At 30.8% G+C, this 15,349-nt stretch overlaps 1 protein-coding gene across 2 annotated transcripts in view; it reads left to right on the forward strand.

The window, feature by feature from the left end:
• Nucleotides 1–15,349, forward strand: part of Eip78C (Ecdysone-induced protein 78C) — a 116,635-nt gene that overhangs the window by 69,977 nt on the left and 31,309 nt on the right. For both annotated transcript variants that reach the window (XM_067265391.1, XM_067265390.1), the window contains exon 3: nucleotides 1,898–2,039. In XM_067265391.1, coding sequence (XP_067121492.1) covers nucleotides 1,898–2,039 — 142 coding nt within the window. The remainder of the gene's footprint in view (nucleotides 1–1,897; nucleotides 2,040–15,349) is intronic.

Raw genomic sequence — 15,349 nt, forward strand, 5'->3', positions numbered from 1 at the left:
CATTCACTGCAAAAGAAAATAAAACTTCTTTGTTTTAATGAGAGATTTATAATTTTTCTCTTTTGTCGGAACAGAAGTCTGTAGCACTTTCCTGCACTACTTTCAGAATCCAACTTTTGTACATATTTTTAGGAATACATTCCATCACAAAATTGGGAACTATCTATACTTTTAAACAAAGATATTTGTCAGACTTCAGATTTAATTTTGAGGGACCTCAACAGTATGAAATATTGCTGTTAATTGCATTATAATGATTATAAAAATACATGGATTATGTTTATAAAACTAGATTCTTACTTCCAAGTATTATATGCAATGAACTGGGGATAATAGAATCAGACAAGAACTGTTTTCTAGTTCTTCCTCCAGTTTCGTGCACACCCAAACTTAAAATTCAGTTTGTTCCCCACTATCTTGTCATGGATATAGCTCAGAATAGCAAAAGCAAGTTTGGTAGTTAATAACAATATTTAATTCCAATTATGCTTTCTGCTTAGTATGCTGACTAGTGACACACACACAATATCATTTAGAACAGGTACACCATTTCTAATGAATACAGTAAAAAATGATATATTTTATATAAGTGCAACTGGAGAATAATCAAAGACTGAGTTAGAATAGAGTATGAAATATTCAAACTTATTTTCATATAGAATAAACAGAGCATCTTGTAATGCTCTGTTTTGAATGTTTTTGACACATAGAATATCATAGGCCTTCCTCAGTGAAGTACACGAGTTTAAAATAAAACAAATAAGCATAAGCATATTGAATGCATTGGAATCATTTAAAAATTAAAAAGTACTCCAAACAGAGTACTAACATAGAAAATTAAAATTAACAAATTATTAAACAAACAAATTAATTAAACAAAATGATATCCAAGTGCTAAAAATACAGATTAATATAAACAAAAACAATTATAATATAGCCAAGTCCCAAATTACATTTCATAAATGGACTTCCATGCCATCAGAGAACTAACCGATATTCATTAGTCTACATCAAGGGTCGCCAAACTTTCTTGATCATCGACCCCCTACAAGTTTTCGAAACTTCACATCGACCCCCACCAAAACGTTTGTGTTACAAGCAAAACAAAGCACTTACTATTTTAATACATTTCTTTTAATTTTGCATTTGTTTTTCATTTATTGTATATTTGTTAATAATAATTTTTGTAACTGACAATCAGTGAGACAGATAAGCGTGATCCTTAGCTCTCCTTATCCTTCGCCTAAGCTTGATAATCGACCCCCTTATAATGTTATAGCGACCACTTTGGCGACCCCTGGTCTACATACACAAAGGAAAATAGTGTGGTGTTCATTATGAAGTTTAACATATTGTATATTATGTAAACTGTTATAATCTGTTTGATATGTTCGCAAGGAATTTGAGGTTATAAAAAAAAATGTCACACAATGTTGTTGCTATTGTTGTGATGACCATTCGAGATCCACCAAATCAATTTCTGCAACGATGTAATAATTATTCTGGGAAATACTATAATACATAAAATAATACTATAGTATAATTTTGTGTATTTTAATATTTTATATTTAATATATTTCTCTTTATAGTGTTGTATTTTGACACTAAGGTTTATAATCTTGACGTTGTTTACATATTGAGAGATGTTGGTTAGTATTTCAAGTGAAAACTAGCTTTTAGTGATGATGGCAGAGTTCCTATATATAATTTAATAAGTTGTGTCTTTGTAGTTTATGCCTTATTCAAATAATGGGGAAATAATTCCAAAAGAACTTTGAAATGTTTGCTTTTGTATTTTGATTTTTTTTAAAGTATGGATTATTAATTATCTTTTATATATGTGCATTATTAAATATTGTGTTTTGAGAACTAAATTGATATTTTTCTTATTTTTCAGGGGTTCTTCCGGAGGAGCATTCAAAAACAAATAGAGTATCGTTGTCTTCGTGATGGAAGATGTCTCGTAATTAGGTTAAATAGAAATCGTTGTCAATACTGCAGATTCAAGAAATGTCTGGCTGTTGGAATGTCCAGAGATTGTAAGTTAATGCATTGTATTGTATAAATATTAATAGTAAATTGCAATGAAACTGCCTGATTACTTATAAAAGTGATTACATTGTTTTACTTCATATGTAACTTTAATAATTGTATACTTACTCAGGTAATGATTTAAGTGCACAGAAACTTGATTCAAATCAGTTTAAATAAACTGTCTTGTTCATATGAATAAGGTCCAATTTAATAACATTTCAATTTTAGTACTGTTTTCTTGCTATTAAACATTTTGTATACAGTGACAACCCATAAGTAAGTAAACACCCTTATTTTTGGACAATTTTTTATTTCATAGTATTCATATAATGGAAGTGCCATGTAAACTTCTTAAAACTACAAAATCTTAATCCAGTTGGGCATTCCCTGGGTTATCTTAGCCAGTGAAATGTTGACTTGCTTGGCACAGTCTAAAATTTTTGTGCGAAGTGCATTTTTGTGAACATCTTTGCACTGCACATTCTAGTAAATTTTAGCCTTGTTTTGATGGGATTTGTGTCGGGCAACCGAATGGCCTGTGGAAGCTTGGGGAAGCCTTGTTTGTTGGCCAGTTCTGGGGTGTTTTTGACAGTAACAATGTGCTCCATTGTTCATAAACAGAATGGCTTTTATAGTCCATAGGCCAACTAGAGAACATTGGAAGAAGATCCTTCTCCAATATAGAGATGTTTTTTTTTTTTTTTTTGAAGTTAATATTGCCTCATGCATTTGCTGATCATCATTGTGTCTGTACTCGGTGCATCAGTAGTAGTACGCTAATGAGTGTCATATGAGTCACTTGCCAAATCGATTAACTCCACAAAAACAAAAGGTATAAAAATTGATAATATAAATTGTTTTTTAAAATTTTTAAAAAATTTTATATTAGAGCTACACTTTAATGTAACTAATTTTATATAATGTTATATGATAAATTTGAAAATAATAGCGATTATATTAAAAACTAGCAGGTAGGCCCAGCGTTGCTCGGGCAAAAGTAACGATAGCAAAGATTAAGATTATTATGTTATAGTCAACTTTACCTGTTTTCACAGAATGCAAGAATTGGGTCCCCCTGTTTCCAGACTAATTAGAGAATTTTTAGATGGGTCTAAAAATATGTTCGATTTCCTGCAAAAATGAAAAAAACTGCATCTGCATCTTGCACATCGCTTTCTCTTAACACTTCCATCAACAATGAAAGTGTTAAGCCTTAATCCTGTCCCCCCTCCCCGTGAGAAGGAATTTCGAAAAATTCCTTTTTAGTGCACATTCTCGTGACGTACCCTAACTGTGTACCAAATTTCAACTTTCAACTCCTAACTGTTTGGGCTCTGCGCTTATTATTATTAACTCGTCTCGATTATATATATAGATTTACAAATGGAGTTAATCTATTTGGCCTGTGAATGGCTTATATAGCTCCAAGCATGCATCAACATTGGTTGCAAATGTTGACAAGGTGGAAAATTGTCCAAAGACTAATTAGTTGATATATTTAATTCATGTAAACAAAAACCTTGCTTTTATAATCAAACTAATGCTTTCAATATTATAGTGCTTCATTCTCCTACTACTACTGATGTAACCTGTATGTATATATCACAGCTTTTGCTCTCTTTCTTTATTGGAACAAACAAAATATATGTTCCTTTATTAATAAAAACAGCAGTTTTAAAGATTTTTGTCAGTAAAAGTAACATTCATTTCTACCAATAGGAACCATTACGAGACCTCTGTTTTTTCTAACCCCAGGAAAAAATCCCTGGCTCTCTCTTCTAGATGGCCTTGACAAGTCTATATTAATATCTGAGTTGTAATACTCCTCCTTGCAGTTTCTGTTGTTTTTTTTAGTTTTATTGGCATTTTTAATGATTGTTAGTAGAATATTTACATCTGTACGAATGGTGGAATGTAATTTGCTCATTATTCCTCTAACAACTTCTATTTTTTATAATAAAGATTCATATAGTCTTAACCATGTTTATAGTTGACTTTTCACTTTTTTTAATAAAATACTGCAAATAATTAAATTTAATGTATAATAATAGTGTATAGAATAAAATGTTATATAGTGCAGCTAATTTTAAAAAATTTGGTTGTAAAAAAAGACATTGGAAAAAATTTTTTTACAAAATTTAAAAATAAAAAATTTTAAAAAGTCAAATATACTTTTTAAAAACTGCGGTTAAGAAGAGTCACCATTACTAATGACAAGATACTACACAGATCAGGGATGGAGTTTTTAAATTGTCAGCCAAATAAAATGTATAAGGTTGTATAAGTGAAATTTTTTAATTTTTTATGATTTGTTGTATTATTTTTAGGATAAAAGAAAGTAAAAAAACACTGAGCACAGCATTAACAGTTTTTTAATGCCACACTCAATGTGTTTTTACTTCCTGTTATGTGATATTTGGCATGAGCTTCAAGCTTGTATGGTATTATTAAAATGTCATATAATGTAAAATTGTATGGAAGAAATTTTTATTTTGTCATGCCAGATTTTTATCAAATAAAAGTTTAAGATCACTGTCTTTCAGAGTTTATAAATTTTTGACAAGTAAAGAACAAAAATAAACAAAATTCTATACATGTCAAAAGTGTGTGATATATTTTGTTAATTAGTTCTCATATACTGTTATATTTCGGTTATTTTAGAGGTTATCACACAAAGATACTTGAAACCATTATTTTATTGTAAAACTATCAAATATAATGTACATCATTCAACTCAGACATCTAAGATGCATTTTGGATTTTTTGTTGTGTCCTCTTTGGTTAGAGTTCTTATCAGAATTTTACATGATATATATCAAGACTCAAAACAATATCTAAAATCATACCCTCATTAATACTTATATACTACCGTTATGTAGTAGTGGGTAACTGTCGACAGTTACCAACTACTACATAAACAGTATATTTCAATTAAAAAAATATAATTAATATAATTTACAATATTTAGCCTTAATTCTTTTTTAAAAAACCTTTGACCTTATAATTTTATATTTTAGAATAGTGATGCCACAAATAGTGATTTTGCCAAATACTGAATATTCGGCTATGCTCTCAGCTTAAGCGCCAAATGTTTGGCAAAATATGTGTACATTTCGCGGGTGACAGGTTATGACCTGTCTCATTGCAGTGGGTGCGGTAGCGACGCTGCGGGCGCATTTGTTATATTTGCGAGTAGATCGTGTCACGACACGCATTATGTTCATTGTTACATCAAATTGTGTTACTAATAGTCGTTATGACTATTAGTAACACAATTTGAGGTTGAAACACAGTTCAACTTTGATGAGAATGACAAATATCTGGTTGCCACTTTTCTTGACACGCTTTTCAAAACCAGTTTCCTGTTCAAACGCAAAGAGCAAAACAAAAAAAGTTCTTTTAGAAGCTCTGAAAATTAGTTGTGATAAGTCTACTAGTACCAATGATGATTCTTCTCCACTTCGTAAGAAAGTAAATATCAATGAAAATGATAAAACCATTGAAATACACAACATTTTCTAGAACTTTTTTAGGAAGTTGCTACAGAAAATATGCAAAATCATGACAATGTGGAGAAGAAAAGTGCTATTGCAAATGAGATTGATTTTTATATGAAAACTGTTTGCCTAGATCAGACGGCAGACTTTTAGAAGTAGTGGTCAGCAAACGCAAAACAGTATCCAAGCCTGACAGAATTTGCTAAGATTTATTTATCGTCTCCCAGCAGTAGTGTATATAGTGAGAGGCTATTTTCAGAAGTGGGTATAGTTTATGAGGAAAAGCACAATCGTTTGCTATCAACAAATGCTGAAAAAATTGTTTTCATTCATCACAATTTACCACTGATAGATTTTAAGTATTAAATGTAATAATTTGTAATTAAAATAAATACATTTTTGAGTAATATGTGCGTTTTTTTCCCATGATTTGGTATTTGGCCGAATACCGAATATTAAAAACAGTAGCCAAATATTTGTGGCATCACTATTTTAACATTGAAGTGAACTCACTCAGCAAAATTAAATCAGAAACAACCAAACACCTTAAATTGCTGAGAAAATTTAATAAATAACAAAGGCAATTTAAGGTGTTTGGTTGTTTCTGATCACTATTTTAGAACCCCTAAAATAACTGGAATATAACAGTATATGAGAACTAATTAATAAAAAAAGAGGGGATGATAAGCTAGTTGGTAAACACAATAATAGATATTTTGTGTTTATTTTTGTGCTTTATTTGTCAAAACTTTAACATCACTGTCTTTTGACATTAATAAACTTTTATCTAATGTAAAATTGACCTCAACAGTTTTATTATTGCAATATTTATACATACATGTATGTGATTGATTTTATATATATACATACATAACAGGATGCCTAGTAAAGTCCTTACACACTGACATATGAGCAACACACAAGCATGAATGCAGTATGAAAAAACAAGAAATACACTTTATAAATGAACACATGAGAAATGAATGAATATATGAGAGAAATGCATTTTACTGTCTGTGATCAGTATGCACATTAGCATTCTATGCTTTCTGTTCACAATATTTACATATGCAGGGTGCTTTTTCATACTAAATTGGTCCTGCTTTAGAAACTTGTAATTGACTTTTCTTTTCTATATTGTGCATTGTTTTTAAGATAGGAGCACTAACTTCTGAATTTTACTGCTAGGGGCACTGCAGGTGGTGGTGTAGTGCATAGTTACTATAACTATACATAATGTTCATAACTGTAACTATCTTCATTGTGAGTTACTGTTATATTGTGTCATTGTGGGTGTATGAGGATTTTACTATCATTTTCTATATATACTACTGTGATCAGAAAGAATCAGGAATGGTTTATTTTATACTGTGCCCTTACAAGAGGGCAATGTTGTCATTTGGTATGACTTCCATCAAAATCTAGCAGCAGTCCATGTGTCATATTCTGTTTTTATTCTCAAATAAATGCTCATTTTGTATGTAAATAATTCTTGTGCCAGCAATCTTACAAAATGTCTAGTGTAATTGGGCAAAGAATGTGCATTAAATTTTGTTTCCACAACAGAATTACTGCCATGAAAATGTTGGGGAAAAAATACTTTGTGATACAAGATATTTGAGGAAGACAGAAAACACATCAAAGAAAAACCACACACTGGTAGACCATTCATATCAACTGGCAAACAACACTGTACTCAAGTCAGAGATTCGGTACTCAATGATTATCATTTAAAAATATGGACACTATTGAATATATTCCAGTATCTTTTGGATCTTGTCAACCGGCCCACCAGTGGCCAAAAGGTTCCGTTCCCTGAACATGGTAGTTCAGTTGTGGGTTTGAGCCTTGCCAGGATGGGCTGGCCATGTGGAGTTTAACAGGTTTTCTCCATATCTGTAACGTTTGAATAGGGACCAGTTACCCATAAAATGCATCATTATGGGTGATGAAACATGGAAATATACTTTTGACACTAAAACAGCTTAACAATGAAATGAATGGCACTGGAAAGGTGAAGTAAAACTGAAAAGACCAGATCACGGTAGTGTAGACCATTTACTTCAGTTGTTGTGGTGTTGTGCATTACAAATTCATTCCAACTGGCAAAACTGTTAACATAGAACATTATTTGAATGTTTTAGGACATTGCATGAGGCATTTTATAGAAAACAGCCCTATTTGTGGGGAGAAAACTTGTGGATTTTGTACCACAACAATGCACCTGCTTACAATGCTCTTGTTTGTGAATTTTTGGTCAAAAATTCAACAAGTACAGTTCCAGAAGCACCATATCCACCCAACAAGGTACAGTGTCCTGTTTCTTTGGCTAAAATTGCGGTTTTGGTGATCACCAGTTTGAGTCGATCAATGCCATAAAACAAACTCTCCAAGTCTCGAAGGGGTTTCAGAAAAATGACTTTAGAGTGTGTTTTGGGGATTGGAAAAAATTGACATGAGTGCATTGCAGTGGGAAAGGATTATTTTGAAGGAGACAAAATAAATTTTGATCAATAAATTCAAATCTTGTGTTTTATTGAACCATTCCCAATATTTACACTTGTAATCAAAAATGATTACAAGTGTAAATATTTGAAAATGAACTGTGGGACAAGCTGCACACATTTGTAGGCCATATTGCCTATGTCAGTGTTTCTCAAACTTTTTGGTCCGTGGCCCCCTTTTGCACTTATAAATTTCAAAGGACCCCGAAGAATGAGTATGTGTAGAAAAACATCCCGAAGGGAGGGGGTTAATTTAAATTCAGGAGGAGTTAATTTCTTTTGTTTAATTAAACTATTCCATGTTGAAATTTCTCTCTGTTGTGTGTTGCTTTGTGTTGAAGTTTTGTAAATGTTAAGACTAACAAAATTTTTTTCTTAATTTTTTCTTTATTTTCACAAACAAAATAAATATATTGAAAAATATAAAAACAAAAAAATTATATTTCGGAAGTTAATCTAGTCTCAAAACGTTCCAATTCAGCACAACACAGTCCTCAGAAAAACAAGCAAAACTTACCACTCACGATGGGAAAAAGGTCTCCTTCAAATACTGGTGCGTCCTTAAGTACCCTCTCATGGTCACATGAGTGCCGCCAGCTAAAAACACATATCAACTAAAATAATATCAGAGTAGCTCAAGACATAGCCAAATATTGCAGCGCCACAGCACCAGCGGAAATTCAAATTTGCCGACTGAAACTCTTTTGGTTGATCAGTTTTTGGATAATCGATGCTCTACTGTATTTCTACCTCGACTTGCGTACAGACGCAACGCTGCTAGCGAACACCATTCCAAATGACAACTGTTCTATCATAGTTTAGGCGGAGAGTGGAACTCTGGGGATTCTCCAATAGCACACAAATTTATGAATATTATATTTAGGCTCATATTTAAATATTTATATTGTTTTTATTATTTATATGTGCAATTTATTTAAGTAAAAATTATTTTGTATATTTTTTATTTATACTATTTCTAAACATGAATCCTTAGTAAATTTATAAAATATTTGAAAAAAAATTGATCTGGCATCAATATTTCAGAGACCCCCCAAATATTTTTCACAACCCCCACTTTGAGAATCTATATGTGATATAGAGAATGAGTATTTTGTAATGTATATCCAACCAACCAACTTTTATTATAAGTATATGTGAAGTATGGATTGTTGATACTTGAACATGACAGAATTCTCTAGAATTATTTAGGAGGAAAGGAGATTAGTACTAAATTTTAAAAGTGACATTTATTCAAACTGGATATATGAAACTTGTAAATCAAGAGCCATATTAATATACTTATGGAGCATATATATTTTCTTTAACAGATTTTTCAATATACCTTTTAAATCTACGTAAAACTAAAGTATGAAAGGTACAAAAAGTACCTTTGAGACTTTGTATAAGCAAGAGAAATTATCCATCCTGGAACAAGATTAGAATCCACAACTTTTATCTAACAGTTAAGTTCTCGGTTGTGAATGTATTAGACATTACATACAGAGTACACTGATTTTTGCAACCACTTACTATATAATGGTTTCTATAAATCGTACTTTTCATACATTCCATTTTTTGACAGTTTTGTGATTTATAAGAGGAGAAAAAAGCCAAAATTTTTTCTTAAAACACACTGATAAATAAATGTCAGATAATAAAACAGTTTGAATATAATGTCATGTACCAAACAAAGATAACAAATTGCATCATCCCAGATGATTGGACAAAAAATTTTACTTCTAAGGATTATAGTTAGTGACATCATAAACTGGCTACACTTGTTATTTCCCTGCTTTGAACTATGAGAAATGATTAAATTTTCAAAGTTTATTTACTGTTGACTCTAGGAAAATTGCCTGGAACTTTGACTTTAGCATTTTCAAGATTACTATTGATGAGTAAACTTCGTTTGATCGTCCTGTATATTCAACACCTTGCAATCTTAATGAAAATTTTTAATGATGATTTTTCAGAAAAAAACATCAAATTTATTTGAAATACATTAATTCCATATACTTTCTATGTCCACTAATGTCTAAAGAATAGTTTTTCCCCTAATTTCATCATTTAGAGATTATCTACATATAGAATTGAAAATTCTTTGCAATATTTTGATTACTATGTTGATAGCATATTGCTCATTCAAAGTTTGTTTCAGTTAACATTTTTAAAAATAAGTAATGATTAGCTGCCTTTTTGTATATATATTTAAATTTTATAACAATCTGTTTTTTGATATTTATAGTTGGAAAATGGACTAAGCCCTGTTGGAAAGTGTTTTATAGCTCAGAAAACTTTCCATTCCAGTAATTGCATAAGTAATACTCTTAGAAGGATCAGGTCTATTCAAAATCCAAAAGTCATTGCTAAACTATCAGTCAAATATTATCTACTTTGACTATATGCTTTAATTTTTTTAGAAGATAACATCGAAGTATTATTTTATAATTTTCTGCAAATTTATATGCTCAGTTTGTTTACCGAAACCGATAAATGAAAGTCCATAATGCATAATTCAGTTCCTTTTTATACAAATTTTTTAAGGCAATTGGAGCCAATTTCTTAACATATTTTCTGTTTCTCTATTAAAGTAAGTAATGTTATGAAGTAAACATTCTTATCATATCTGATAGTGCTTTATCTCGATGACAATGAACCAGATTAGTCTTCTCAGGACATTTTTGCTGTTTCATCATCATAGTCTTTTAATCTCAAAATATAAAATTCCAAGAATAATAATCTAGTTTATTGTCATAAAGATAAAGCATATTATCAGGTACAGTATGAATGTTTTATTTGATTGTAATAGTTACAAATGCAGTAGAGTTTGGGTTATTCAAGGTAATGTAGACCAAGGATATCTCGGATAATCAAAAACTTTGATAATGCAATGCTTAGTAACTTGTTAATATCTCCAGGTTAATATCTCTAAATTCGGATTACTTATTAGTGAGGTTGAGGTCAAACTTGTAAATGCGAAAACGTGTACGTCAGATGCTTGGTGCTTTTTCCTGTTAGCCTAGAAGTTTGACAATGGTGTTTGGAAAGTCAGTGGAATCATGCTCGACATTCCAAACACCATTGTCAAACTTCTAGGCTTACAGGAAAGTGGCACTGAACGTCCGATGTACACGTTTTCGCATTTAAAACTTCAGCCTCAACCTCGCTATTATCTGTGTTGTATTATACTTGTTAAATATGATGACTTATGACTGGGTTTGCTATAAATCTCTTGAGCAAGTTGAGTACATAACTTATACGTGCACTGTTCTGGATTGTTGATTCATTATTTGATGTTAAAAACATTAAACTTTGAATCATAGTATCTTTTAAGTTCATTAAGCATGTAAATATTATACTTAATGTTGTAACAGTAGTGTTTAGAATTCTACAAAATCATTTTTTAATTGTTTGTCATGTCTTTTCAAAGTTAGATAGCCCAAATGGAATCTGTCAGTTACAGAAAGCACACATTACTGTCTCTAAGCAAATACTTCATCAATGATCATTTCCAAATCCAGACAAAATCATCAGTATAAATTCCACAACCCTTTTACATATAGATTAGCTAGGTCGTTGCTTTCTCTTCGATTAAAATTACTCATGTCTACATCCCAATCATTACAAAGGCTTTCTAATGATAGGAGTATGTGGAAGGTAATAAAAAAACTGGTGTGTACAGCATATTCCTCAATAAAGGATGTTACCTGGCCAAGAGTTGCAAAACAAAGTGCAACATGTTGTGTTCTCTTGTATTTGTTGACAAAATACTCGCGCACAGTTTATCTTGGTCAGTGTGTGGAACATGTTTAAATGGAGTTTTACTGTATTATTTAAAATATTTGAATACATAAATAGTACAAAATGACTTGCTGAGTATTCAGTGATATAAAATTTAATTTGATAATACTTTAAATTAGTGCACAACAGTGGATAAGACATAATATGTTTGCTTTTATTCACCATTTAAGTTGTATCAAATGAAAAATTTTATGCTTTGAACAATATTCTTTTAAAGATCTTTTCAATTTATTAATTAATGATATAAATAATAATAATACATTTATTTTAAGGATGTAAATTAAAATTTTTATTAACAGTTTGTTCCCAGAGAATTTGTGAGCAATAAAATTTGTTACATTTACTCAAAAAATCTGATTTTAGTAACTAGAGAATCACTGGATATATTTACTGGTTGTTGCATATACATTTGTTCAACATTCAAAAAAAAAAATGCCATTAAAAAGTTTATAGTTAAATTTGGGATTTCTTTAATGAAATTATCAGATTGAGTCTGATTATTTCAGTCAAATTTGTTAAATCATCTTAAAAGTGGCAATTTAGCACCTCTCATAAGCTAATAATATAATGAAGTACAAAGAATTTGCTTTTTTTAAAGTAATTTCCTACATTTTTTTTTATATTTGATAAACTAAATAAGATAGATAGTTTAATAATTGTTTCCTTAGATACAAAGAATAAAACTGTTTACTACTTAGTTTAGAATTAAAAAAACAAAAGGTCAAATTAACCTTTGTTGAAATTAACTTTAAAGTTGGTGTTCTTGACACATTTCTACGAAACTTTTGTTATTGGACACTTACTGAGTTTTTGTGTAATTAAAGTTGCTTCTTCACGTTTCATTTGGTTGTGTTTGTGCTTACCGATGTTTGTTTATTCCCCACAAGTTCTTTTAATGTTAAGTGATAGCAGTTGTCACATGGGGAAATTAACAGGTTTGTTTGTAACTAGCCAAAGATTTTAATATGCTAAATGGATGTTAAGTCGTGATGGAAGTACTAAATGGTACAAGGAAATCTTACATTTAGCATTTTGATCAATAATTTGATTATAGTCTCTTTTTCTGATGATGTAGAATTATTGTGCAGAGGTACTCATTGAATATTTAATAAATGTTAGTTGTAAGTTAACAAAATTACAGAACATAAACTAAATTACACCCCATTATTTTAAGATCTAATTTCTCTTCGACTTTATAAACTTATCTTCTAAATTATAGGTATATACTTCAAAACAGTGTTTTAAATTTTCAAAATTAAAGGGAACTTGGTTAGGATATATAAAAAGAACTACTAATTTTAAGCTGAATACCTGTTTTCATTATAGTAAAAATTGGGTCTGTTTCCTCATCTTGACTGCATGGTTTTTTTCCAAATTATGATCAGCATTAAAAAACTTTTAAATTACAAACTAAAAATTACAGATGAATTTTCCACTTTTGATTCTGAAGTTCTTGACATAGCATGCTCAATTTTATCAACAATAGGATGAAAACTGTATATTGTGTGAAATTCTTCAATGTGTAAGAATTAGTGTTTATACAGAGTCTTCCAAAAAGAATGTTACCACTTTAAATTACCGTAATTATTACCCAAGAAGTATTCAATGTTCACCAATTAATAGACTAACCATTCAAGTTTCATCTACCATCTGCATTTGAATATTTTTGACTACTACCTCTAGGAAGTTCTGTAAACAAAAATTGGGACTCTAGAGCAAAGATGTTTTGTGTTTTACAGTTTGCAAAGTCGGAATTGATATTCATTGTGCAACACGACTTTTGCTGACAATTTCAAAGCAATCCCATGTAAGGCATTGTTCTTGTATGATGATGGCCAGTTCTGACTTTGTGGCTTCCTAGAGGCAATAGTCAAGACATTCGAATGCCAAATTGTAAGTGAAACTCAAATGGTAACTCTTTCGATTGGTGTACAACACACACTGCTTGGGTAGTAATTAACGTAATTACAGTAATTTTAAATGGCAGCGTTCTTTTTGGAAGACTGTATTTATCTGTGTTTAAATCTAATCTCTTTCGGAAACATGCCACATTCTCGAATGTTTGTCAAAATAATCTAATGCAAATGCAACCATTTCTATAATTAGTCATTACTAATTATTCTTGTCTTGTAGTCATAATTTTACTTTGGTCTATCAAATATAACTAAAATATTGCTTGGTTATCAAATGCCACCCTATGCATTTTTCAGTTGTCAAAACCTTGTTAACAATATTAGTGAAGCTCCAGTAGTTGGCACTTCTGATGCCCTAATAAATCCATCTGTCATGTTCTGCATAATGATGATCAAAACAAATTATTAATTGTCGACCCAAATCTGTTAACTAAACGAGGAATGCATTGTAGCATTTTATTCTATAGACTTGCTCTAGCAGCAGGGAACATTTAGTTCTAGTATAAAGTAATTAATTATAAACACAATGATGTGATGAATTTGACAGGTGTCTTTGTTTGAATCGTTAACTGTAGCATGCACTCGCTGCATCTGTTGAGAAATTGCAAATGACAACAAAATGTTTGTGCATAGTTGGCAAACAGAAGCCATGTGTTTGGTTTGTAAATTGTTGAATGAGTTTGTCGTACAATTTGTCACATTTTGTGTTTGGTGTCATATTAGCTAATTTTCAGTTATAGGTTAGTTGAAATAAAAGTTTGCAATGTTGCTTTTTACAAAGATACTCTATGAATTGGAATCTCAGTGAAACAATTTCAATTTGTAGAGTATCGGAAATGTTAATGGAAAGTACAGAAGGCTGATATTAATTCAGGATTGAAGAAGATACAAATCTTCCCACTACTTTCCTTTGGGAGATTTTGTGCAAAATCCAATCTGTGAACTTATTTTGTACATTGTCTATGTGAGGTACTGTACAATACAGATAATCTTTTGTGGTTAATTGATTCCATGAGTATACCATATATAGTGGAACGTATATAATTGACAATCAGTAGGAAATAAATCCGTTTATTAAGTGGTAGTGTGGAATGATTTTTACATTTGTGTTTGCTTGGACAGAATAAAAATATTAAAAATACGGTCCAAGTCAAATTTTAAACATTTATTGAACACTTAATTGAAAATTTTAGACAAAGTATTCTATAGTTGCAAATCTGAACAAATCAAAACAAATTAGAAAATAAAGTTAAACATCAATTATGGAGAGTTTAGACCAGTGATTCCCAAACTTTTTCAATCACTGCCCCCTTTGTTCCATAAAGTTATACCCAACACCCTTAATCCATTTTCTCTTGGGTGAGAGAGGATTGGAAATATTCTTAGGAAAACTTTTCTATTAATCTCACACTTTGTGCCCTTACCATACATCTGGAAACCATTAAATGCAATGTTTTCTCTTATCTGTTTAACAGAGGAAAGGAAACAGCTGTCAGTGACCCCAACTTTTTCCTTTGGTCACCCTTCAGTACCCTGCCTCTAGCGCCCCTAGATTTACTCACTGCCCACAAGGGGGCATTATCTCCCATTTTGAGAAACA

This window comes from Centruroides vittatus, unplaced genomic scaffold (assembly GCF_030686945.1).
Source record: "Centruroides vittatus isolate TY-2023 unplaced genomic scaffold, ASM3068694v2 contig_221, whole genome shotgun sequence".
NCBI classification, from domain to species: domain Eukaryota; kingdom Metazoa; phylum Arthropoda; class Arachnida; order Scorpiones; family Buthidae; genus Centruroides; species Centruroides vittatus.